A 26,489-nucleotide genomic window follows, 5' to 3' on the forward strand; every position below is an offset into this window, starting at 1 on the left:
TTGCATTCCTGAAGGATTAAAATAATTAATTTACTGGATTTAAAGTTTTTACATTGTTTTCTTTTTGTTTCCTGTTTTGTTCTGTTTCAATTGCTTTATATTTTGGAGGTTTCTGTAAAAACTATAACTTTTAACTTTTAAAACAAAGAGAGAGCAGAAGTGAGGAGAGGCGGGGGAAAAGGGAGGGTGAAGAACAATCTAGGAAGGTAGCGAGACCTGAGCCAAGAGAGATTAACTCCATCAAGGTATTTGGAAGTACAGGCAGCAGCAGCAAGTTTAGCAAACTGGAAAAACATATAAAGGACAAAGCTTAACTGGTATGTAAAAATATTTGAGAAAGAAGGTTCTATTTTTAGATATGAGCATGGAGTGTGGTTCCATGGGTCAAAGCAACTGGGAACCTGCACATTTGGGAATTGCGCCTCTGGTTTTTATCCTGGCTCTGAGAGGAGATTGGGGGTAGTTACCTGCTCTTGTAAAACCTGAATTTGTTTCCCCAGTGTCTGTTGCTTTTGTGTGCATGCCAAATGGATAGTGGGAGTGCCGTTTTTTGCTGCAGTTAACTGTTTCTGGGCAGCTCCATGTGTTAATGCATCAATTCTAGGTGTTAACCAGCTTAATTTCAGTTTTTTACTTTGAAATTCTTTTTTATTCACTCCCCTGTGATCGAGTCGCAGCTCCTGTCTCCTAATGTGCTCTGTGAACTGTTCCATTTTTTCCTTCATTTGTTTTACCAATTCAGTGAGAGTATTGTTTGCTACTCTTTCCTTCTGTGCACTTACTTGTCCTGTTCTGACAGGCAACAATCTAGGTTCAGGTTTAAGTTCAACTGGAACCTGGTTTTTATCATAAGGCGATGGTTGCAATGCAGTGGACCCCATTTCATCTTTTAATTTTACTAGGGCCACCTTTTTCCACTTCTGTCCCTGTTCTTCAGGCACTGTAACAGCACTTGAATTACTTTGAACACCAGGGGACGGCATAGTTTGCTTCTGCAGGTTTTCTACAGCTGTTTCCAATTTTTTATTTTCCTGCTTTACTTGCTCGAGCATATCATGAGTCTGGACTGCTTGTTGCGCTGCTAAAAGAGCTTGGGCTTTCCAGTGCTCAGCTGTGTGGGTTCCCTCTTCTACTTCAACTGTTTTTTCTGTTACTTGGTTGGCCAGCATGCTGTCTAAGCCATCTCACTGCCATAGACATGAGTTGCAAAATTCTTGCTTTTTCACTTTTATTACTATTTCTCAGAGCCTCGGTTTCTACCATCGCTCTACATATGCCAATCCATGTTTCCCCATTCTTCAATTCATATGGACCCCCCTTACTGGCAATTCAGCGGGTCCATGAGTTATCAAACTCCATGGGGATCAAAAGGGAGGGGATCAGGGGCTTCCCTAGCTTGAGGTTTTCTGCCATGTTAGATCACGATTCCTACAGCAGACAGCTCGCTTACTCACCAGATCAGTTGTCGGGGTCACCAGTGTTGTCAGACGCTACCGGTGTGGTGCTCTGCTCAATGTTGGTATCACTCGGCTGCGTGCGTGTGTTCCCTCTGTGTGCTGTCCCAGCTTTGTGCAAATAGCTGACACAGCAGACCCGAAAAGATTCCCCAATGACCACAGCGCCTAGTAAGGTACGAAGGCACATCGTCCAGATTTATTGCCATACGGACACAATTACAGTTCCCTGTAGATTTCTTAGTCTAATTCAGGGCATACTACGAGAAAGTGCCTCCTGGCAATGGACTCAGCTCAGTCAGTGATGGGACTTTCCACTGCCCCCTCGGCTGGACAAAGACACCGCCCCAGAGATGCATTCTTATACACAGGTACAAACAAGTTACACATCACTCCTGACGTATTGAGGTGCAACCCCTCTACGTAGTAAGGCACAACCCCTCTACGTAGTAAGGTGCCGCCTCTTATCTTATACATGTTGGTTTGAACAAAACAACTCTACCCATCATATTACCCTTTTGCCCCTGTCATTGGGATGGGTCAGTCTGTTCTCTGTTATCTGTGTGGAATGTGCAAGTATGTGAATGTTCTGATCTCTGGTGTTCAGTACCTTTTAGGTACATATCTTCTTGCAGCATCAGCCCTTTCCTTGCCAGCTTCTGTGAGCAGGGCCTGCCTCTGGCTAACAGCTTAACTTTGCTTTATGTTAGCAAAGTCTTGACCATTACTTTAGTTTAGGCCTCAGGCCTCATACCAGGCCTCTGATACCAAGGTTTATATCTTAGGGCCTCCTCTTACTACAGAGCCAATACTCATAACTTTAACTGCAAAATGATACATACGTACAGACAGCATAATCATAAGCAGCAACCCATAACTTGGTCTTAGACACCTTATATGACCCCCTCTACATAAGATTTGGTGCCACTACAGGACCTTGGTTGCAACCATGTTCTATATGGTCCCAGATTATATCAATAACGTCACGGGGCTGCCAGGTGAGGTCACACCAGCAGCTCTAATCCAGTCTGGGGAAGGGATATCTGGGCCAAAAGCCTTCTACTTCTTGGGCATCCTTGTTCCCCATTCACGCTGCCACCCCCTTCTAGCAGCCAGCTTTCCATTCACGGCAAGCAGCAGCGCATGGGGTTTCAGCTTCCTCACCCCCTCCCCATCCCTTTCCTGTTGATAGCGGCCAAGGGAATGCTGGGAAATGTAGTTCTTTCCCCGCTCCAGGGCCAACTCTATAGGCAGGGAGCTGGCCAAGCAACTTCAGCTCCCAGGGCCCTGTGGCTTCTCAGATCCCATGGATCCCTGCTGCTCTTGAGGCTCTGCTTCTGTGGTGCTGCGAGAGCGGAGGAAGTGAGTGTTATGAGGCCCCTTGTGAGCTTGGGCCCAGCGTTAGGGTAAATCCGGTACTGTATAAAGATGTGTCTCAGAAGGAGCATCTTGGGCCGGCCTAGGTGGCAGTGGAAAGTCCCACCACTGACTGAGCTGGATCCAGTGTGATGGACATACAAGTCTTAGTATCCTCATAGAGGCTGCCAGGTGCTATTACCATGCTTTGTTGACAATAAACCTAGCCTGGTGCCTTCATCCCTTAATGGATCTTGCAGTCATTGGGCGGCTCGCTCAAGGTCTCCTGTGCTAGCTGCGTGCACAGGGCTGGGGGGCACATGGAGGGAACACACACACAGCAAAACATCTGTTAACATCTCACCACAAGGGGTTCCTTGTAAGAATGTGGGACCCCAGGATAGTGGGGGATGGGGGATTGAACATCAAGAGACCAGCAGGAAACAGAACCTCTATCTGCACTTGTAGATTCTATTTCCCTCCCTTGCTATATGTGGTCTGTCATTGTCCATGGAGCAGCCCCCCATGCATATCCCAAGAGGAATCCTCTGTTATGACTCCATTATTGTCCTAGAGGCTGAGAAGCACCTATGATCATGACTGAACCTTTAAGAATCCAAAGTCTTTTCAAGATTAATTGAATAAAATTCTTTGAATAATAATAAAAAATCATCCCCTGAAGCCTCTGCCCTCATTTGAGACAACAATCTGCTTCCTGCAATACAAGGGGGCTAACACAGGAAAGTGGGAGAGGTGGGATGGGCAGAATTTGTGCAGGAGCCAAAAGGTGTGCAGAGGAGAGTGAAACAGGGGTTGAGAGGCTGATGGGTGAAATGAGGGACAGGGTGCAGGTGCTGGGGTTCAGAAAGGGGGAGATGCACATCCTGTTTTCAGGGTACAAGTTCCCTTGGCACCCGTTTCTGCCTCTGGCCGTGTGCACCTCTGCCCCATTCTAGGAGTGTGAGGTGCCTATCTCCACCTAAGCCCCAAAGTGGGTCATGGACCAGGGGAAAATCAGCGTTCAGCTGCTGATCTTGCATGTGGGGCCTGATTCTCCCAGCATGCCTCCCATATTGGGTCCCATTCAAACAGCTGTTCAATGGAAGAGGTGGTGGTGCCCACATTATAACTTCTAGCCCAATGATTAAGGCACTGAGCTGGAAAGTGGGGAACCCCCATTTAGTCCCACCTCTCTACCAGGAAGGATTTGAACTGTGTGTCTCCCCCACTGCTCAGACTGGCATGTTAATCACTGTGACAGGGTCCCCAGACTGTGCAACCACTGAGCCCTCTGTCCCACCAAACTGAGCTGCCCCTCACACTGTGATGCTGATTAAAAGCTACAAACCTCTTGCACGTGCTGCCCTTACTCAGCCACCCACTGGCGGGGACCCACCCAACTGAGTTACCTGAATGCTTTTGCTAGCCACTCATGAACCGACAGAGGCTCCAGCCAATTCCCCCCAGCTCCTCAGCCGTGTACCCCAGAACTTTACCATCTTGCACAGAAGTCTGGCCTTTGTCAGTTCATTTCACGCAGTCTGCCCCTCCCTCGATGTGGAGAGGACACACACTAGCCTTAGCAAACTGACCTGAGATTTCCAAAGCACTTCAACCAAAACACACTGTTTTAGGGACAATATAAAAGCGATTTATTAGCTACAGAAAGATCATTTTAAAGGGATTATAAGTAGTAAACATAGAGATCGAAGCTGGTTTCTCAAGAAATAAAAATAAATTTGCAGCCTGAATTCTACAAACTAAATAGGATTTCAGTCAAGCAGTGTCTCGCCCTGAAAGATGGTACAAGCAGGCTACAGATCCTCACTACACAGGCTGGAATTGCCTTCCAGCCCGGGACCCCCTTCCCCCATTCAAAGTCTTTGCCCTTCAGACATTCCTCCAGATGTTGCATTGGGGGAGGAAGGGGGAGAAAAGCCAAGTGTTGGGATCCTTCAGCCTCTCCCATTAAAGGTGTTCCACTTGGGACAAATACTGATAGAGTGATGAGAACAGAGTGATTGGATCCAGGGTCTCCCCCTGCTCAGGTGGGTGCCCCAACCACTGGACTACAGAGACATTCTCTTTCTCTCTCTGGCCATGACTGTTCCACTGCAAATAAACGCTTAAATGGACATTGGCCAGAAAGTGAGAAAGACTCTGGGGTCCTGTGGTCAGGGAGCCCATCTGAGGGGTGGGAAATCCTGGGGCCAGTTCCCCAGCTCCAGTCGCTCCATTATTTACCCAGAGTAGACCAGCTGCAATAGAGGAGACTGAAGAATCCCACCCTCAGACTGTACCATAGCTCAGTGGTCGCAGCACCCACATAGAAACTGAGTAACCCCAGTTTAAAACCTTTCTCTCCCTGTGGCAAAGAGGGGGGCACTACACCTGGGTCCCCAACATCCCAGGCAAGTGTGCTATCACTGGCTTAAAGTTATGATGTGGCTAGCAGCACCAAAACAATCCCCACCTTTCCCCCCACCCACGTGTGCCGCACAGCAGGTGCCTCACTCATTCCCAGAAAGGCCTCAGGAGGTGGGTTCCCATTCATGGATTGCTAAGCAGAGGTAGGTGCCCCCCAGCAGTGCAGACTTAGGCACTTATCTTTGAGAGAGGGGCCGGGGTTAGGACATATCCCTGTTGTTAGCATCTCCCACTGGGCAGTTTAGATGGCTCCCCACCTAGCGTGCTGGCTCTTGTGGGCGGCATTGTGAGGCACCTGGCTGTCGCTGTTCATCGTGCCGGGAGACTAGGCACCTAAGCCAGGCTTTGTGGGTCGCAGTGTTCTTCTTGTGATGTTCTAGGCACCTAAAAATGACGTGCGGTGTTGCAACGCCTAAGTCTCTTCATGGATCCCACCCCCAGTCATTTACATTAGAAGCTCACAGAAAACAAAGTCACAGCCCTGGCCGAGAGTGGGGTGTCTCCCTTTAGGTCCCATCTTTTAGCTCATGGCCACCCTAGGAGAAAGGGTATTTTTTTCAAAGCAACACCAAACACGAGGCAGTGATGTCATTATACAGTCCCAGCGGAGATGAGGCAAGTGATGCTTTCACCTCAGTTTAGCTAATCAAGGTTACCGATAACCCTCCCAAACGTCCCCCAACCCACAGAATTCTTCATGAGCATTGACCGTGAGGTGAAACCACCACTTGCCTTGTCTACACACGGATTGTACAATGAGAGAGAGAAAGCTGCACCCTAATGTAGACAACTCCCTGGAGACCATCTCTCGGAGCAGGCCCCATCCCATAAACACCGCCCTGGACACCACAACAATTGCTGATGGGCAGAAGAAACGTGAACAATATATTTCATATATCCTTAGCCACCTCTGAAGAAATTCAACACCATGTATTCAGCCCCCTCTCCACAGAGCCCAGCTGAGGAATTCCTGATTGACATGGCTGCAGACAGCACAAGGGACAGAGCATAGGCTGGATAGCAGCAGATCACAGCAAAACCCCAGCTCCCATGAGAGGGGACATGCCACTATATTGCTTGCTGGTGCTGAGGGGACACAACCAAGTAGGGAAGCAAATCCTACGACTCCGCCCCCAATAACTGCAGCTGGAAAACTATAACGGGACAAATCAGAATAGTCTTTCATGCTTTATTTACCATGAACACCCATCAGAGGGAAAAGGAGCTTCAAGAAACAGCTTCAATACTCACACCAATGGAAAACAGACCCACAGGTTTGGGGAACTATTTTTTTAATGACACTGAAATGGCAACAAAGTCAAGGAAGTAACATATGAAATGAATGAGTGACAGTCTCACCTTCAGTGATGTTTTATTAATCTCTGTGCTGCAGGGAGGGACGGGGGAGGAGTTTCCATGGGATATAGAATTAAGAGACCATAGAACTGGGTGGACAGGATGATGCCAAGATCATAGAGACTGGGATGTGTGAGACTAGACGGGCTGATTTCAGGGTCCTCAGTGGAATATACCCCCCGTCTCTCAGGGACACAGTTTGAGCTGGCTTTCCATCCCCAGCCAGAGCCAAGGTCGGATTCTCTCCCCAGGGACAGAGCCCGGCGGGAAAGTGAAGATCGGGGCCTCGTTACCAGCATCGATAAATGTCACCTGCCCCTGTTCACAGTCCAGACAAACCCGGATCCTGCTGGGGGCCCGGCTCAGGAGCAGGGGGGTTGTAGGGGCGGTGAGAACCTGGTACTGGCCCTGCCTCTGATCCACAGCCCAGATCCCCTCCTCAGGGTTAAGGCTGATCCCTCCCTTCCTCCTCACAGACTCTCTGGCCACCCCCACAGCCCAAAGTAGCCCAACTCCCACCTCCACCTCCCAGTAATGTCTCCCTGAGGTGAACCCCTCGCAGCCCAGCACACAGTGCTCAATGTCAAATCTCTCAGGATTGTCGTCATTGGGCAGATCCTGCCATGTGTCTGCCCATCTCACACTTTTCCGATCCTCAGACAGTACAAGTTTTGGATGAGCCGTGTCTGGATCCAGAGTCACATTCGCTGGGGGGGGAGAGAATCAGAGCGTTAGGGGCTCAACTCCATCTTTGGAGAGTGTTTTATCACATCAGTGACAGAATCTGTCCCAGCTGGACAGTGAACCAGGAAATCTCCTTCCTACCTGGCTCTGAATGGGAAGCAGCTCTGAGATCTCAGCATTCGCTTGAGAATTTCACTCCCCAGTCAGAGACAGGTCAGTGACAGAACATAAAGACTTACTGACCCAGTCCTAAGACTCATGATCTTTCCCTTGTGCACCCATCTATCCCGAGAGTGGGGATTAGAGACCCTGGAATCACAGGGAAGTCCTAGATTTCCCCTCACATCATTCACATGGTCACAATGATCTTTTCTCTGATGTGCCCTCCCCTCCTTCGTATTTAAAAGTCCTGGAGCTTGGATGTCTCTTGTTGATGTCACCCTGACACCTGCTCCATCCTGCCACATATCTGAGATCTGTTGATAATGACATGATTCAATAGATTCCCTAATTAAAATTCTGTAGCTAGTCATCAGGGCCAGACAAAAGAGAATTATCATTCTAGATTTCATTTCTAACAAAGATTTTTATTTATGAGCAAGGGGCTTCTACAAGAGAGGGGAGTTAGTGGTGGAGAGAGAAGAAAGAGGGTTTGAGATAAATGAATGCATGGAGGAGAACGTGGATAAGATCAGGGGCGGCTCTAGACATTTTGCTGCCCCAAGCACAGCGGCATGCCGTGGGGGGCACCCTGCTGGTCGCCGGTCCCGCGGCTCCGGTGGAGCTCCCGCAGGCGTGCCTGCAGAGGGTCTGCTGGTCCCACGGCTCCACCGAAGCCGCAGGACCAGCGGACCCTCTGCAGGCTTGCATGCGGAAGGTCCACTGGAGCCGCAGGACCAGCGGACCCTTTGCAGGCTTGCCGCCGAAGGCTGCCTGCCTGCTGCCCTCCCGGCAACCAGCAGAGCGCCTCCCGCGGCATGCCGCCCCAAGCACGTGCTTGGCATGCTGGGGCCTGGAGCCACCCCTGGATAAGATGGTTAAAAACAGCAGAAAGCTGGGATCTGGCAGAGTAAGCAGAAAGGAGAGACTCCTGTGGATGGAGAGAAGAGAAAAGAAGCACAAGCTGAGCACTGATCACAGGGACTCCTTGGTTTGAACTCATGTGTCTGGTCAGCACTTTTGTTCCTCTACCTGACACTAGGGCAGGGATCCTAAGAAACAACAACTGTTCAGTCACTCGGAGCAGGGACATTTCCAGAGTTATGGGAGCAATGTGTAAGGAGGACATGCGAGGATGGTTCATTCCTCCCCCTCCTTTGAACCTCAGCACCCTCCCTTCTTCCACCTGGGAAATATAATAGTTCTCTCCTTGTTTATTTGCACAGCAGAAGGGAGCAGGATTCCCCATTGATTAAATATGATTTTTAATTACCTGCATCACCCAGGGATCTCCTCCACTCTGGAAGCAAACACATAGGTGGGGATGAGAATTAAGCCAGACAAATGCAACATCAACAGGATTCATCATCATAGAATAGGCTGCATCAGATAGAGAAACTAAACAGAACAAAAAATGCCCTTACCTAGCTCTGTTTGAAGTTTACCTAAATAATAACAGAAAGAAAATGTCTCACTCAAAACACATGTACAGTAGTGGCTTCCTGCCAATTACTGAAATAACAAGTAATGCAATTGGTATTGGTTGTATTGCTTATGATTTTCAAGTTGACATGGTCACAGTCATTCAAAAATCTTTCATAACATAACACTGGTTCTACCAGGAGCAAAAATGGAACTTACTGATAATGTTGAGATGTTTCCCTAAAAAAAGAAAACATAAATACAGTTATTTAGAGCCTTTTTCAGTGACTCCAGATTTAAAAGGACCTTTTCATTATGAGTTCTCAAGTAATAATAATGTTGCTTTTCTACCAAGCCACTGCAGCTCTCCAGGGACTTGCAGGTTGGGTTCCCAGTGGAAGAGAAATCAGTGACACAGAAACTGGGTACCTTCTAAGTGTAATTTGATTATTAACACACATAGACCTGTCCTAGAACAGAGATGGTCACAAACAGCACACAGGCAATCAAAAACCCCATAAGGCAGGGATTTTCATAGGAGCCTAGGGGAGTTAAGAGCCAAAGCATATTGAATTCCAATGGGAGTTGGGAACCTAACTCCCTCAGGCCCCATTGAAAATCTAGTTAAACTAGTGGAAACCTAGTTTTAGGCGTATCTTAAGATGAATAGAAACAGTTTTAAAACTAAACTGAAGTAAGCTCTTCTTAAACTGGTATGTGTCCACATAGGAGCTTACTCCGTTTTAAAAAAAATCTATTTAAATTCACACCATAAGCTGGTGTAACTTTCTCATGTAGAAAAGTCTAAACTGTCTTTTCAAAGGAGAAAATCTCAGTCTGATTACACTATATTTTCCCCTTTGGAGATTTACCTTTTAATTTGAACAGAAAAAGAGTAAGGCTGATGAACACCAACAAAATCACAAAAGTCACACTCCAACCCACCATCCAGGGAGATACTCTTGGGAAAAAAGAATCTGAAACACAAAGCCCATATTAGTTTGGGAATAGTAATTACAAACAGTACACTTTTATTGTTGGAAAATGTGTCACATCAGGATTTGTGTGAAATACGTGTGGAAAAATTTCCTCCCTGCAATATAAAAATTGGCAGAAAAGAGAGGTTCTGCTCACTCTCTTTTGGAATTACCAAATGATGTATTAAATACTAAATACTATCACCCTACACCTCATCCCCTCCTCCCTCCCTCTCTCTCTCTCTTGGTGGAGCTAGTCACATCACTTGTTATTAGAGTTGCTCGACACTTCCCATTATAGGGCCTTCTTTTCATTTGCTCATTACTTTGCCAATCTTTACTATATGGGGAGAAAACATCCATGCTGGTTCTCTGCCTCAGGCTGAACTTTTTTTAAAAAAAAGTTTCAGCCAAAATGGCTCCATGATTTCTAAGAATGGGGTTAGGGAATAACACATTGTTCAAATACTTAAAAAAAGAAAAATCAGTGTGTGCGTGCACACGGCTATGTGTGTGAATAATTATATAGAGAGTTAGTAGTGGGTTTGTTTATATTTTAATTCTGCTTCCCTTACACAAGTTCTTAATTTTGTTGAATAACCAGGGCTTCTGACCCCATCACCCAACTCAGGAGCCAATTCAGGGAAAAGTATTTCCTTCCTTTCATGAAATTAATACTACAATTAAAACATGTAGGAAGAGAAATTATAGTTAATCATTAAATTTCCCAACAGAAAACTTACACATAAGTAAAATTTAACCTTTTGTAACACCAGGGAATTTCATAGTAAAAGAAAATCTGAGGTTTTAAGAGAGGAAATCAATAATTAAGGAAGAGCAGATAAATATCCAAATACTCTTCACTTCAGCACAGGAATTCCTGGCATAGGAACTGATCTAAATCTATTGACGTTTTTAATGGGCTTTGGCTCAGGCCAACAGGGTTTTGTTGTTATGGCAACCCCTGTCCCTGTGAAGTCTGCTAAAGAGTGAGAAATCAAACTCTACATTAAAACGTGGACCTTTTAGTGAGTGACACACTGAAATGACTGTTCCTGGGGCTCCAGACTTTCATGGCCCTGCCTTGCTTCTGACCTGCCATGAACAGAGACTCAACAAATTTCCTCTGTGTTGAAGAGCTCACAGTATATCACATCTCCCTCTGCATATTCACTGGGGCAGGAAGTCTAGTCCTTGATCCACCAGTTCACTAGGAGACAGAAAGTCCAACCAATCAGTAGGACCCCCAATACACCTTACCATTGGCCTGTGGCAACTTTGAAAATGAAAATCTAATGTGACTTCAAATATCCATTTAATGTAATATAGGTCTACAAACACTAACCATCATGTTTGAATCACAATAATATACATATATAGTATTACTACAGGGCATTGGATTTCTTTTACATTTAATCTTAACCTTGACTCTACTGGGTTTAAAACGCTTGTTTTTGAGATCATAACAATATTCCCTGGAATGCCTTTTATCCTAAAGTGTGCTCTCAACCTAAACTTTATCTTAATATAGCTTTTTGTGAGGAAATATTTTAACTGTTGTTATTAGTTAACAATCTGATTTCTTCCTTTTCGATATTATAGTGTGTGGTTTTGGTGGTAACTGACCTGATATATAAAATGTTACTGATTCTTTTTCTTGGTTCAGGTGGGTGTTCCTTATAGCACAGGACAAATTCTTGTTTGAATTTTCTGTTATAATGATAGAATTTCTTATTTCAAAGAGACCATATTCCTCTTCAGATTTGGTTTTAGTTGATGAAGACAAAGGCTGCCCTTTGAGATTTCTCCACAGCACCTTGGGCTCCGGGTACCATCCGGCCGACTGACACACCACTCGGATCCCTCCATCCTGGTGACCCTCAACAGAAATGTGAGGTGCAGAGCCTGAAGCTAAAATGAATCCGTGTTAAATGAGATAAATATACAGCCCAGCATATAAAAGTTTATATTTTCAATAAAACAATCGAATACACTTTCTTTATGGCTGATATTCATGGCAATGTGTCTTCAATGGGATTTCAGCACTTGTTAAACCTTTGCTTAACCGTGCTGCAGCACTGGGTCTTCAGCGATGGAAGTGAAAGCCTTACAGAATGTTGGAGCGTGTTATCAGCTGTGTTGTAGGTGATGTGAAGGGGGCAAGGAATGCAAGAGATTTTCCCCTTGATTTCTGATTTTATAAAGTTGGAGGCATGTTTGTTATGCTTATTACCTCCGGGTGGCCAATATGAGGTAGCTATTTACTGTGAGACACCTTAAGCATGCTCCAGGGAATTGTGGGGCATGTGAAGAAGTTTCTCAGGAGGGAGGCTTGGTTAGTTGTCACTGTGAATGCGTACCAGAATAAAAGATCTCCTTTTCCAGTTCTAATCTTTTTTGGGTTTCCATGTCCACTGAAGGCAGGACAAGGAGTAATGGGCTTAATCTGCAGCAAGGGAGACTGAGGTTCGATATTAGGAAAAGCTTTCTGACTGCAAGGATAGTTAAACTCTGGAACAGGCTTCCAAGGGAGATTGTGGAATCTCTGTCAGTGGAGGCTTTTTTTAGACGAACTTATCAGGGATAGTCTAGATTTACTTGGTCCTGTGTCAGCGTAAGGGGACTGGACTCAATGACTTCGAGACCCCTTCCGGCCCTACATTTCTATGATTCTGAATCCTACATAGGTGATGAAGATAAAATCAAAACAAGAGGCAGCAAGTTCTACACACTGCATGAGTAAGTGAAAACCATTTTTTTTTATTGTAAAGAAAAAATAGTTGCATATGGAAAAAATGAAAGAGTATAATGTATATCAGGAGGACTGGATTCAGTACTCACAGACTGACTCTCTCAGTACTTCATCACAAATGATATAGAGGATGATAAAAAGAAACACGACATTTTATTGAGCATTTGTGGAGCAAAAACCTATAGTTTGGTGGCCCTGGAAAAGCCCCGTGTCAAATCTTTTGATGAACTAGTTAAAGTTGTCATGTGCCATTATAACCACAGTGGGGCGAGGGGGGGCTGGGTGTGCGTGCCTGCATGGGAGACATTAATCACCATCAGGGGGTGATTGTGGGCATGCATGAGTGCCAATAAATGAAAGAGACTCTGTCCCTCTTGCTTGCTACTGCGGCTTGCCCAGTGCGGAGGGATAAGGCTTTGCGTTGTTAGGCATGAGGCAGGCTCTGTCCCCTGAGGCAGAAATGTAGCAGCCTTCCTGTCTATGTTCCTTCATTGCAATGAACCAATCAGCTGTTTTGCCAGGGTTGGAAATGCAATTAGCCAGTGCTATCCCTTAAATTGCTTGGATACTCATTTTATAGCAAACAATAGGAGTTGGACTGAAACAAAATTCAGTCAGTTTTTGGTTGAGAAGGGATAAGGTATGACAGGATAAGAGTTTGCTGTGTGCATTCCTGAAAAACTGTTTCAATGCTTGAAATAAAACACTATTCTTGATGTAAAAAACAAAAACAAAAAAACCCCACATTGTTAATTGTGCTATTGATAGTTAATTGATCTCATTCTCTGAGGCAGAAATGTAGCAGCCTGCCTGCACTGTAACATTGTTAATGTTCCTACTGTTAGTTAACCGTTCCTATTCTCAGTCTATTCTCCCAGGAGCATAAAACCTGTAAAAGTTTTAAGACCTGGAGCACCCACAGAGTTGGCAACTATGGTACTGAGCATGCTCCAGGGGCCGTGGTGTGAAGAATTTTTTCAAGATGGAGGCTTCTTGTTTGTTTATGTGACGCTGTTCCAGAATAAGAGATCTCTTCTTTCAGTTCTAATCTGGTTTGGGTCTCCATATACTCTGGACTTCTACACTTGAAAGGTTTTGCTTTCAGAGAGTCATAGATGTTAAGGCCAGATGGGACCACTGTGATCATCTGGTCTGATGTTCTATCTAACACAGATCATAGGGCTTCCATGAATTAATTCTGTTTGCCAGAAGCTAGGAATGGGCAACAGGCGATAGATCACTTGATGATTACTGGTTCTATTCATTCCCTCTGGGGCACCGGCATTTGACACTGTCAGAAGACAGGATACTGGGCTAGACAGACCTTTGGTCTGACCCAGTCTGGCCATTCTTGTGTTCTAATTGTTTTTCAAGTCCAAAAGCTGTGATTCAGCTACAGCACTTTTTATAATCACAGGTACTAGAGCTGGTGCAATGTGTCTTGATGCAAATACTAACAGTCAATAAAGATTTTTTTGTTTTTAATGCAACTGAGGTGTGGTAATGTGCTCTTTTCCCTACTGTTGTAGCTGAGACCAATAGCAGATCAACTGATACCTGCAGCAAAGAATGGCATGTTTTGGGAGCAAAGTCATCTTTAGGCCTGACAGAACACTGCTGTGGATTTTCAGAATTTGTTCTGATAACTTTTAACAGCATAAGCAGAACTGGGGGGAGGGATTTTATAGTTACTGGCTGGCTGGGTGTCCATAAAAAGGAGCTACTCCCCCCCACCCCCATTTATCAGACTAATACATGCATATAACATAACAAAGAGCTATAAATAAGCTTGGTTAATAAAGGGAAGTTGAAGCTATATTGTCCATTGTTGGAGGTGACTGATGAGATCATCCCAACAAGCTTCCCGCCTGTGAGTAATTGATCGCTACTTGCTGAGTGTTTTGCCTTAAAGATTTGTTAGCCCCACCTGCTGAGTAAGTGAATCTCAATCCAACAAAATGAACATGTTTATCTGTTCATACGAAAACATTTTCAATTAAAGTTAAGGATAATAACCTAGAAAAAGCTTGCCTCTCTCTCTGGCCCAATAACTTTTCTATTATTTATAAATATTTAAATAGTCATTGGGCCAGAGAGAGAAAGAGACTGTAGTCCAGTGGTTACGGTACACCCATGGGAGCTGGGAAAACCCTAGTCCAGCCACCTTCCTCCAATGGCTGTTTATTTATTTGTCCAGATTGGATAAATAATCAAAGATTAATTAGCAGGAGGACTGGCCCCTGGGCCTCCCACCTACCTCCTTAACCACTGGACTACAGTCTCTATCTCTCTCTCTCTGGCCTAATGACTATTTAATTCAATGACTATTTTGAGGATCTCAGGGGCACCTAAATTTTGGACTGAAGTGGGGCGTTAGGTGCCCAAGTGCTTTTTTGGGTCTGGGTCTAAGAGCCATCTAAAAAGAGACAACAGACACATGTTACTGACCTGCTACCTTCAGTTCCAATACAGCTTCTTCATGAAAGACACCATCTTGAACAAAACAGCGGTACTGTCCCTCATCAGAAAGTCTGATATTGACAATTCCCAAGGCAACATTCCCATCCACGATACCAGCTTTCAAAAGCTCTGTCCTTCCATGATATTCTGGCATCTGCTGCCCATACTCATCCTTTCCATGCTGATAGAGGTGCACAAATGAAGTGAACTCAGATCGGAACCATCTCACTTCCATATTCTCAGCACTCATCTTGGGGGACAGGTGACAGGGTAAAATAATGTCCTCCCCCATGATGGCGGTGACAGGGTGATCAGGTCCAATCACTGTGAACCGGGCTGTAAAATGCACCAGGGTACAGAAGAGATAAATAAATATATTACATTTTCTGTGCATCTATTGCAGTGCTCTGTTATTGACTGGGATATGTCCCAAATTTATATATGAATTTTACAACAAACAATGCATTTGAATAACCATAACCGACAGATTTAAGGTTGCTTGTGCTGCTCTATTTCTGTCCACCTGTGTGTACGATACAGTCTTCAGTTACATGATCTTACTAGCCTTTCCCCAGGACCCCCACTTCATTCAGAGCCTGTTTAACTGGCATCTATGGAGAGGAAGAGGAGAAGGTTTCCTACAGTCAACCGCTTGCTTGACGTGCTGCTCACAGGGTGTACTTTGCACTCGAGCTCTGTGAACTCAGCTTGGGTATTTGAACCAATACTTCCCTCCCATCCCCTCAGTTTTTAAATGGGAGATAGGGAGGTGGCAGGAGAACTTCAGTGAAGTCTTCAATACTAGAACTCCTTTGCTCCCTGGTTCCTATGGAACAGTCCAAGCTGATTAGATGTTTGAGAAGAAAATGGGTGTGTTAAGGAGGACACACAAGAAGGATCATATTAAGAACCTGGATGGATGGGATGTGGTGGTTGTGACTCTGGCAGACCAGGTGCCAGCTCTTACCAAGACTGCAAGTATTAGCTAAGAACTGACAAACTTGTAGCTCGTGACGTGACCAGTTCACCTGTATGTTAGTTTTGCACATAACTGCTAATAGTCGTATAAGAATGTATTTAGTGTTTGGACTCTATGAAATGCTGGTAAGTTGCTGCATTTATTGACCTCAGTTGTAACATCTCCTCTATTCCAGGCTACAAGAAAATACATAAATTTTGCTTTAGAACTTTGAGAATGTTTGCTCTGAATCTGTAAACCCAGGCACAGGAATAATATTTCCCGCCCCTCCCTCAAGCCCTCTCCAATCCATCCAGGAGATCAACATTTATATGGGCCATTATAAGACAAAAGTTTTGTTAATTGCCTCATCCACCCATGGAGAAGTATGTGAAGGAGGCCTTGTCCCATTGCTTGGAAAGTGGGAAGAGGGAAATATGTAGCTGACATGAAGATTTTTTGTCTCTTTGCTCTTTGAACTCTCACAGGGCTAGAGAAACCAAGCTGAAGCCAGAGATCCCCAGGGGTTCTCCTGGGTCCACCCTGAAAAAGACTTTGAATGGGCAGATCTCTACAACTCTATCACTCTTAGGATTTTAGATGGTAATTCATTTGTATATATGTTTGCCTTTTTTAACCTGTGAATAGTTCATTTCTTTTTCCTAGTTAATAAGCCTTTTGTAATTTATTACAGTATTGGCTTCAGGCATTGTCTTTGGTGTAAGATCTAGTGTACCAATTCATCTGGAGTAAGTGACTGGTCTCTTGGGACTGGAAGCAACCAGTGTGTGATTTTTTGTGTAAGTGACCATTTATCACCAAGTCCATTTTGTCTGGGAGACAAGATAGGCTGGAGAACCTAAGGTGACTTTCTGTGACTCCCTAGTAAGACTGGTGTAGTGATCCAGGAGTTCACATTTGTTATTGACTTGGTGAAATTAATTATAGGCCACACCGCTAGCTTGGGGCACCTGCCTTGTTTGACAGTCTGCCCTGAGGAAGGCATTCATGGCCGTGAGTCACTCCAGACAGCCTGACAGTGGCTGAAGAGTTATTAATCCTGAAATCATGGGGAGACATTTCAATGTTACCTCATTTCAACCTCATCAGCTAGCCAAATTTTGGAGCCCCAGGGATGTTCCTGTTGGATGTACATCGGGTCTATATTACAGAGTTAGGCCACTGCAAGGCAGCTTATGTTAGGCTAACTATGGAAGTGCTACACTTCAGTTTTGCTCCTTCTGACGTATCATCCCTGCTACACTGACTTAATAACTCCACCTCAAGTGGCACAGAGTCAAGGTGATGTTGTTGGGTCAGCACAGTGTCAGTGTAGACACTGCATTGCTTACACTGACTGCTTCCAGCTCTCAGGAGCCTTCTCACAGTGCCCCACACTGACAGTACAATTGACACAAGCACTCCTGGTGAGGATGCACACAGCCAATACAAGGATCAAAGCGTAGACAAACACAAGTATGCCTACATACGTTAGGTGGACATAATTTTGTAGTATAGACATGTCCCAAGAAATTGGCATAGCCTGTACTCTCTTTGATGCAATCTCCTTCATGGAAAAGGAATGTACCAAGTCCTGCTTTTCCAAATGCAGGCGGAACTAAGAACAAAAGGAACAGTTTCGCAGCTTATAGTCCCAACCCTCCCTAACCAACAGACCAAGAAGTTCTCTCTCTAGCTTTTCCCAGGGTTGCACTGTACTCACAGGCTCCTGCTTGACTTCCTTGCTCATTTGTTGTCTCCTCTCTCTCTCTCCTTGTCTGTTCTCAGTTCTGTGTGTTCGCGCTCTCACACCCCATCTAGTCGCAATACCCAGAGGATTCCTCCCTGCCCTTGTCCTTTCACCCCTCATACCGATGGTGCTACTCTCTGGGCAGACTCTATTAAGCCTTGTTTTAGGTGTGGCCCCTTTTATTGCTTCTTACAACTATCTTAAGTGAAACGTGCAGTCACACATCAGTTTGAATGAGATTTTAACTCAACCCATAACAAACTTTCACACAGTTCATAACAACTGTTATTTATATTTTCCTGGTGTTGATACACTTGGGGATTTGTGCTAATTTTTGTTCACTTTTGAATGAGCTAGTGAAACAGGGAAATTTTATAAATCAAAACTAATCAATCAATCCTGTAAGAAACAGCAGAAGCCATGGACATTCCTACCTGATTCCAGCTTGTGAACATAAAACGTAATGAAGAAAATGATAAAATCAGGTAGAGGGGATCTGGCTCTGGAGCTGTGGCAGATTGAGAGAACTTTCATCTCACTGTTACTTGATCCAGATGACAGGAGAAAAAAAAAGAAAAACAGTGTATTGAATGTAACATAATTGCAATGATTTAAGACAACCTGGATACAGAGAAAATGGAAATTTATGAACAGGATACATTATTGGCGAAGCAAAAGAAGGCCTTTCACGCAACTTAATTGCATTTCTGTGTCACACAATAACTTTTCAATGCTGCAGCTGATGAATTCCAGCATTTAATGGAACACGCTAGACCCCAGTGGGCAGAATCCTCTTACCTTTAGGAAAAAATCAGAAAACCAGACAGAAGAAATGGGGCATACATGGGCCCCTAGTTTCTGTTTACAAGAGCCATCAGTTTTAACCAGGTATCCAATTGTCTATAGATAAAGAACCAGCTGATGGTTGCCATTAACACCTTCCAACATACCGATAACCCACCACCTCATCTCCTAACGAGCGGGTAGGGCTGACCTAGGGGAGAAGGCCTTAAAAGCCAGAGGCTAAGCAACCAAGAGGAGCTAGTGAACAGGGAACTGCAAACAGGGGATTTTGAGAAGGGGAGAAGGAAATCCCCCTGCTGAACGAACAAGGTGCAAGTACTAACTTTGGGGTGACTTTGTTCCTTGGATCATCCTTGATCATCTTTGATCAGCCTCAGTCAATCCTGTGATCACCCTCTCCCTATGTGATTAACGAGGGGGTAGGGCTGATGTAGGAGAGAAGGCCTTAAAAGCCAGAGGCTAAGCGACCCAGGGGAGCTAGTGAACAGGGGAGTCTGAGGGGGAGTTTCTGGAAGAGAAATGTAATATAATTGCTATAGGTAGGAAGGGCCACATTGCCAGTGCCAGTGCTGCTCCTGTCTCCTTCACCTGCACCTGTATCCAGATAGACAACCATGGATGCCTGTACCCAGATCCTGGTGTGGATTTGCGCAGACTGTGGCCTGCTTTTCCCACTCACAGAAAGCCAGTGTGAGAGGTGCCTGCTGGTGAAATCTCTCAGGAAGTAAGTGGGAGAGCTACAGGAGGAGGTGGCTAGGCTGAGGAGCATCTGAGCCCACAAGAAATTCCTCAAATGTATTCACATGGAGACATCCAAGGTTGAGGAAGCTATCCAGCTACAGAGGACTGCTGTCACACCACCAGGGGAGGAGGATATGGCTCTGATACAGGGATGATACTGGCTGCTGGTTACTCCTGGCAGCAGGCAGTTCTCCACCCCTACTCCCAACCCACACACCATGGAGATAGAAAACTGATATGCTGCCCTGGCAATGAGTGATGAGGAATCACTCCAAAGGTGGAGGAGGAGGAGGAGAAGCCATGCACCCCCAAGGCTGGGAGAATCGAAGCTACTGTTCACAGGAGGAAATGTAGGGTAGTGGAGGTTGGTGGGTCTTTTCTGAGGCGGATGAAGGCATCCATTTATTGCCCTGACATGGTATCCAGGAGGTATGTTGCCTGCCAGGGGCCCATATTCTAGATCTTAAGGAGGGATTGTCAAGGATCATATGACCTACTACTGACTACTACCCCATGCTACTCATCCATGTGGGCACTAATGATACTGCGAGGTATGACCCTCAGCAGATCAGAACTGACAACAGAGCTCCTGGAGTAAGGGTGAAAGAGTTGGGAGCATAGGTGGTGCTCTCTTAGATCCTTCCAGTCAAGGGTAGGGACCCAGGCAGAGACAGATGCACCTTGGAGGTGAATGCATGGCTGCAAAGATGGTGTTGCTAGGAGGGCTTTGACTTCCTTGACCATGGGATGCTGTTCCAGGAAGAAGGACTGCTAAACAGAGATGGGATTCACCTATCAAGGAAGGGGAAGAGCATATTTGGATACAGACTGGCTAAACTAGTGAGGGGGGGGGTTAAACTAGGTTCAAAGGGGGCAGGTGACCAAAGCCCACAGGTAAGCCCAACATATGGAGACCTGGGAGAAGGGTCGGTATTTGGAGAAAGCATGGGCTGTTATAGCAGGGATAAGGGAGAGACAAGACAGAACTAATGGGAGGGCAGAATCAAACCAGTATCTCAGATGTCTGTATACTAATGCAAGAAGTATGGATAATAAGCAGGAAGAACCTGAAGTGCTAGTAAATAAACCCAATTATGACATAGATGGCATCACAGAGACTTAGTGGGATAATACACATGACTGGAATATTGGTATAGAAGGGAACAGCTTGCTCAGGAAGGACAGGCAGGGATAAAAAGGGAGGAAGTGTTACTTTATATATTAAAAATGTACATACTTGAACTGAGGTTGAGATGGAAATAGGATACAGACCTGTTGAAAGTATCTCGGTAAGGATAAAAGAGGTAAAAAACAAGGGTCATGTCATGGTAGGGGTTTACTACAGACCACCTACCATGAAGAATAGGGGGATGAGACTTTTATTACACAACTAACAAAATCATCCAAAGTACAGGGTACTACAAAGTACTACTCAGACATCTGTTGGGAAAATAACACAGCAGGGCACAGATTATCCAACAAGTTCTTGGAATGTATTGGAGACAATTTTTTTTATTTCAGAAGGTGGAGAAAGCTACTAAGGGAGAGGCTGTTTTAGATTTGATTTTGACAAATAGGGAGGAACAGGTTGAAAATGTGAAAGTGGAAGGCAGCTTGGGTGGAAGTGATCATGAAATGATAGTTCATAATTCTAAGGAATGGTAGGAGGGAGACCAACAAAATAAAGACAATGGATTTCAAGAAGGCAGACTTTAGCAAACTCAAGGAGTTGGTAGGAGACATCCCATGGGAAATAAGTCTAAGGGGAAAAACAACTGAAGACAATGGGCAACTTTTCAAAGAGCCATTATTAAGGGCACAGGAGCAAACTAAACCACTGCATAGGAAAGATAGGAAGTATGGCAAGAGACCACTCTGGCCTAGCCAGGAGATTTTCAGTGATCTAAAAAAAAAAAAAAAAAAATCAAAAAAGTCCTACAAAAAGTGGAAACTAGGTCAAATTACAAAAGATGAATATAAACAAATAACACAAGTGTGTTGGGAGAAAATTAGAAAGGCTAAGGCACAAAATGAGATCAAACTAGCTAGAGACATCAAGGATAAGAAGAAAACATTGTGCAAGTATAGTAGAAGCAAGAGGAAGACTAAGGACATGGTAGGCCCATTACTCCTTGGGGGGGAAACAATTACAGAAAATGTGGAAATGGCAGAGGAACTTAATGCTTTCTTTGTTTTGGTTTTCACCAAGAAAGTTGGTGGAGACTGGACGTCCAACATAGTGAATGCCAGTGAAAATGAGTTAGGATCAGAAGCAAAATAAGGAAAGAAAAAGTTAAAATTTACTTAGACAAATTAGATGTCTTCAAGCCACCAGGACCTGATAAAATGCATCCTAGAATACTCAAGGAGCTAACTGAAGCGATATCTGAGCCATTAGCAATTATCTCTAAAAAATCATGGAAGATGGGAGAGATTCCAGAAGACTGGAGAAGGGGAAATATAGTGCCAATCTGTAAAAAGGGAAATAAGGACAACCCGGGGAATTACAGACCAGTCAGCTTAATTCCTGTACCAGGAAAGATAATGGAGCAAATAATTAAGCAATCAGTTTGCAAACATCTAGAAGATAGTAAGGTGATAAGTAACAGTCAGCATGAATTTGTCAAAAACAAATCATGTCAAACCAACCTGATAGCTTTCTTTGACAGAGTAACAAGCCTTATGAATGGGGGGGAAGTGGTCGACGTGGTATATCTTGACTTTAGTAAAGCTTTTGAAACCATCTCGCATGACCTTCTAATAAAGAAACTAGGGAAATGCAACCTAGATGGAGCTACTATAAGGTGGGCGAAAACTGGTTAGAAAACCATTCCCAGAGAGTAGTTATCAGTGGTTCTCAGTCATGGGGGAAGGGCATAATGAATGGGGTCCCACAGGAATCAGTTCTGGATTCAGTTCTGTTCAATATCTTCATCAATGATTTAGATAATGGCATAGAGAGTATACTTACAAAAGTTTGCGGATGATACCAAGCTGGGAGGGGTTGCAAGTGCTTTGGAGGGTAGGATTAAAATTCAATATGATCTGGAGAAATGGCCTGAAGTAAATAGGATGAAATTCAATACAAAGTACTCCACTTAGGAAAGAACAATCAGTTGCATACATACAAAATGGGAAATGACTGCCCAGGAAGGAGTACTGTGGAAAGGGATCTGAGGGTCATCGTGGATCACAAGCTAAACGTGAGTCAACAGTATAACACCATTCCAAAAAAAGCAAACATCATTCTGGGCTGTATTAGCAGGAGTGTCGTAAGCAGACAAAAGAAGTAATTCTTCCACTCTACTACACGCTGATTAGGCCTCAACTGGAGTATTGTGTTCAGTTCTGGGTGCCATATTTCAGGCAGGAGGTGGACAAATAGGAGACAGTCCAGAGAAGAGCAACAAAAATGATTAAAGGTCTGGAAAACATGACCTATGAGGAAGATTGTAAAAAACTGGATTTGTTTAGTCCGGAAAAAAGAAGCCTGAGAGGGGATATGATAACCGTTTTCAAGTACATAAAAGGTTGTTAGAAGGAGGAGGGATAAGAATGGCCCAAGAAGCAATGGCTTAAATTGCAGCAAGGGCCGTTTAGGATGGATGTTAGGAAAAACTTCCTAACTGCCAGGGTGGTTAAGCACTGGAATAAATTGCCTAGGGAGGTTGTGAAATCTCCATCACTACAGATTTTTAAGAACAGGTTAGACCAGTGGTTGGCAACATGCCGATCACACATGACCCGTCAGGGTAACCCACTGGAGGGGCCGCGGCACAGTTTGTTTACATTTACACAGCCGCCCGCAGCTCCCAGTGGCTGCAGTTCAAAAACGTTTAAACAAAATGATTTTTTCATTAGAAAATGACTTTTAGAAAAAAACATTAAGAATGAATTTTCCTATTACTGGAATGTTTCTGATTTTTCAACGAAATGATGCTAAATGAGAATATATATTTCAAATTGATTCAAAATAGGAATTCTAATCAAATCGAATCAAAACATTTTATTGACCCCTCCCCTAGTCTTGCTAAAAGAAGAATAAGAATGGTTGGGGAAAAAAGAATTTTGTTTCAAAAATATTTGATTAACAATGAAAACATCTATTAAAATTTTAAAACAAAAGTGAATTATTGTTGTAAATGTGTTTTAAATTAATTTTTATACTACCTTTAGTCCTATAGATTTCCTCAGGAAATCTTCCCTCCAATGACTGTTCACACAATAGATGATCTGTCAACCAATAAATAAATATATGTCATGAAATCCCTATTCAGCAGTACCCTTGAGCTCATGATCGCTTTAGGCACATGCTTAATTCTCCTTCGTTTCAGGACAACAGGATGCAATTTTCTGTTTTGATTGTGGAAATAATTTTTTCTTTTTCCCCTTGAAAGGATCAGAAACAAAAGGATTCAGCCCCACAGTCTGAGGTGGAAAACTTTAACGTTAACAGGCAGAAAGGCAGAAAGGCAGAACAGCCGGGAGTGGCACAGTAAATCTCGCCCGGTATTCTCAATACAGGAAGTTATTTGTTACAAATCTCCCTGGGATGTCACTGAGAACAAGATCGGGCCCAGTGTTCTTGAATGAAACACCCTCAAAAGAAACAAATGACTAATGCAACCTGCCGCACAAATCTCGAGTTACTCTGCTAGGACAATAATCTGAAAAGCCCTGGAATGTCAATCACTGGGAATGTCCTTGTAATGCGGTGTTTCCATAATGAGTAAAAGAAATGACACAGGATTATCTAATCTTTTGTGTTATTTACGATCTGGCGGAGCAATAAGCGGTATACATGAGGGATATAAGGAGACATTTTGAAGCAAAATTAACCTACCTGATTGGTCCTTCTGAGCAGTTTTACAATCTCCAGGGTGTGATCAAACTCCACACGTTTTGATGCGATGATTTACACTGTGACTATTTCAGTTTATCACATTGCAGGGCTAATTCCCTGGCTACCACATAGCTGCAACTCTCAGCTTTTCCTCGCTCTTTGGAAAAGAAACATCTGCATTGCAATCCTCTTGCAGCACAAGCAGAGATGGAAAGCGAAAGTAAAGGCACACCCGCGATCATGTGACCAGATTGGCGGTTTCTCTTAAAGAAACAGCCACAGCCCTGCTGTGCTGGAGGGGGGCCCTGCCAAGCCTGCAGACCCCAGCACTCAGGAGGCCCAAGACACCCAGCCCCATGGCCGTTCTCTACAATCCTCTGCCGAAGTTGTCTAGGGAAGGCTGCTTTATTTCTTCTGCCGTGGCAGGACCCTGTCCCACAGCCCCCAGGAGAACTAAGCTCTGCAGCCCCCCTTGCAGCGCACGAGCCAGCAGCAGACACAGCCCCGTGGGTCCCAGGTGCCAGGAGCAGCTGTGCTGTCTCTGCCTTTGTTCGTTAGTTTGTTTGGCCATTCAATTTACTACAGTCCACAGAAAAGCAGGAAGCACACTCTCTTCAATAGCATTCCGGCTTCAGATCACTTGGGATGCTTGAGTCTGCTGGGACAGACTCTTCCAGCTTAGCAGGGCTGTAGCTCTTCCTTTAGGAGAAGGCTATAATCTCCCTACACAACCGGTGAAATGACTCCAATTTATCCAGTTACAGCGTTATTTTTGCTTTCCATCTTGGCAAAAGTTGCAAGAAGGAAGCAGATTGATACGTTGGGAACACAAAAGTTTTCTTTTAAACAGTGCAAGGAGAAGCAATGAGAAAACTCTGCAGCTATTTCATAGACAGAATTAGCTGTGCAACTTGCTAAACTGAAATAATTGACATTTTAAGTGACTATCTCACCGAAAGGAGTGAAGTCTGAGCAGTTTCTTACGCTACACAGGCCCAGGAGGGGACAAGAAGGGGCAGGGTCAGAGCTGCTTCTAGCCACGCTGTCTGGTGCAATGCAGGATTCAGGCTGCCCCCTGCCCAAGCTCAGCTTCTGGGACAGTGGCCATGTGAGCCAGAGCCACCCCCATTCTCTCCAGCATGCTCAGAGGGGCTCCTGTGCCCAGAAGCTGAGCCTGGGCAGGGAGCAGGCTGCTGCTGCTGCTGCTGCCCCTCCCAAGCCAGGCTACAGCTTTCTGGCCTGGGGAGGAGAAGGGGGGGCAAAGGATGTTTACTTCTTGCAGAGACCCAGAGATACAGCTCAGACTGACTCCTACCTGCCTGGGGCCCCGTGCCCAGGGAGAGTCCCAGAAGACAATCGCCACTCCAATTGCCTGGACATTTGGCACCAAAGAACAAATGACCGTGGATGGTCCCCATTCTCCTTAGGAAGAAAGCTGGGTGTGACCAGCTGGAGGACAAAGGACTGGGGTGGGGCCAGGTGGGGCTGCCGGAGGCAGGAGAGAAGCTTCTAAACTGGGATTACAGAGGGGTCAGAGGGCTCTGGGACAGACCCAGGTGGACCATGCTTTACCTTTCTGTTGTCTGTGTTAACTTAAGCACTGTCTGAGCTGTGTTCCAGACATCTAATAAACCCTTCTGCTTTAACAGCATAAGAGTAAGGAATTGGGGTGCATGGCTCCCTTTGGGGGTACAAGTCTCCCCCAGGTATCCAACCCAGGTGGACTCGCCAAAGGCAGCTCACTGTGTGAGGTAGGGGTGCCGAAGGCGCTTAGGTTTGGACCCAGGAGGTGGAGAAGCCAAGTGAAAGATTGTGACCCTAAGGGGGCTGCCACACTAAAGGAGTCCTCCCAGCGACTATTCCAGAGCTGTTCAAAAGCACCAGACTCTGACAGGCAAACAGCCACGTTCCTGGAGATGATGGTGCAGAGATGGGACTGCGACAGACTCAGCAGCTTTGCCTGCACTTACCTTGGAGCTGGGTCAATTTTTCAGTGGGTTGGAGAAGGGGGACCTGCTCCCACAGCCTCACTCTGCTCAGTGATGAAGTTATCGCTGGGCACAAACCAATGCACCCAAACCAGCCACTAGAGCCATTGTGTGTGTTTGCAGGAGCAAATCCTGAGCTGCCTGCAGCATCTGCGGGAGGAGAGAGAAGAGCCCCTAGGACTGAAATCCAAGGGGGGCAGGGAGAGTGAGAGGCTCCTGGTAGGTGCCCCTGCCCAGCCCAGCAGGTTTGTACAGGGGCATCAGCAATAGCAGCAGGGGGTCTCTGCACTGGTTGGAGTGTGGGTCATTCAGAAGGTTAAAGGATTTCCAGGGTCGACGCAGGCCGACAGTTCAGGGT

General features: G+C 45.1%; 2 protein-coding genes across 6 annotated transcripts in view; one reads left to right on the forward strand and one right to left on the reverse strand.

The window, feature by feature from the left end:
- LOC115640848 (zinc finger protein RFP-like) overlaps nt 1-26,489 on the forward strand; it is a 1,004,025-nt gene that overhangs the window by 238,057 nt on the left and 739,479 nt on the right. The gene's annotated exons all lie outside the window — the stretch shown is intronic.
- On the reverse strand, nt 6,413-24,496 carry LOC115640798 (butyrophilin subfamily 1 member A1-like). 5 transcript variants are annotated; one of them, XM_030543794.1, is made up of 10 exons: nt 24,144-24,496; nt 23,471-23,533; nt 18,190-18,293; nt 15,036-15,383; nt 11,462-11,746; nt 9,731-9,835; nt 9,078-9,098; nt 8,861-8,881; nt 8,710-8,736; nt 6,413-7,300 (listed from the first exon to the last, which is right to left on the reverse strand). In XM_030543794.1, the coding sequence occupies exons 3-10, from the start codon at nt 18,287-18,289 to the stop codon at nt 6,780-6,782; spliced, it is 1,428 nt and encodes a 475-aa protein (XP_030399654.1). In that variant the 5' UTR covers nt 18,290-18,293; nt 23,471-23,533; nt 24,144-24,496; the 3' UTR covers nt 6,413-6,779. The 5 variants fall into 5 exon arrangements, with proteins under 5 accessions (XP_030399654.1, XP_030399653.1, XP_030399655.1 ...); XM_030543793.1 differs by having other exon boundaries at nt 18,190-18,299; XM_030543795.1 differs by lacking the exon at nt 23,471-23,533.

This window comes from Gopherus evgoodei, unplaced genomic scaffold, assembly GCF_007399415.2.
Source record: "Gopherus evgoodei ecotype Sinaloan lineage unplaced genomic scaffold, rGopEvg1_v1.p scaffold_32_arrow_ctg1, whole genome shotgun sequence".
In the NCBI taxonomy this organism is placed as follows: Eukaryota; Metazoa; Chordata; order Testudines; family Testudinidae; genus Gopherus; species Gopherus evgoodei.

What these genes read in the sequence shown, in the direction of transcription:
- LOC115640798 (XM_030543795.1), bottom strand. Translation starts at nt 18,289, where the DNA reads ATGAAAGTTCTCTCAATCTGCCACAGCTCCAGAGCCAGATCCCCTCTA. An exon ending in TGTTCACAAGCTGGAATCAG is followed by an intron (nt 15,384 to 18,189) that starts GTAGGAATGTCC and finishes TGCATTTTACAG; the next exon opens with CCCGGTTCACAGTGATTGGA. An exon ending in AGTAACATTTTATATATCAG is followed by an intron (nt 9,836 to 11,461) that starts GTCAGTTACCAC and finishes TTTGTGTTTCAG; the next exon opens with ATTCTTTTTTCCCAAGAGTA.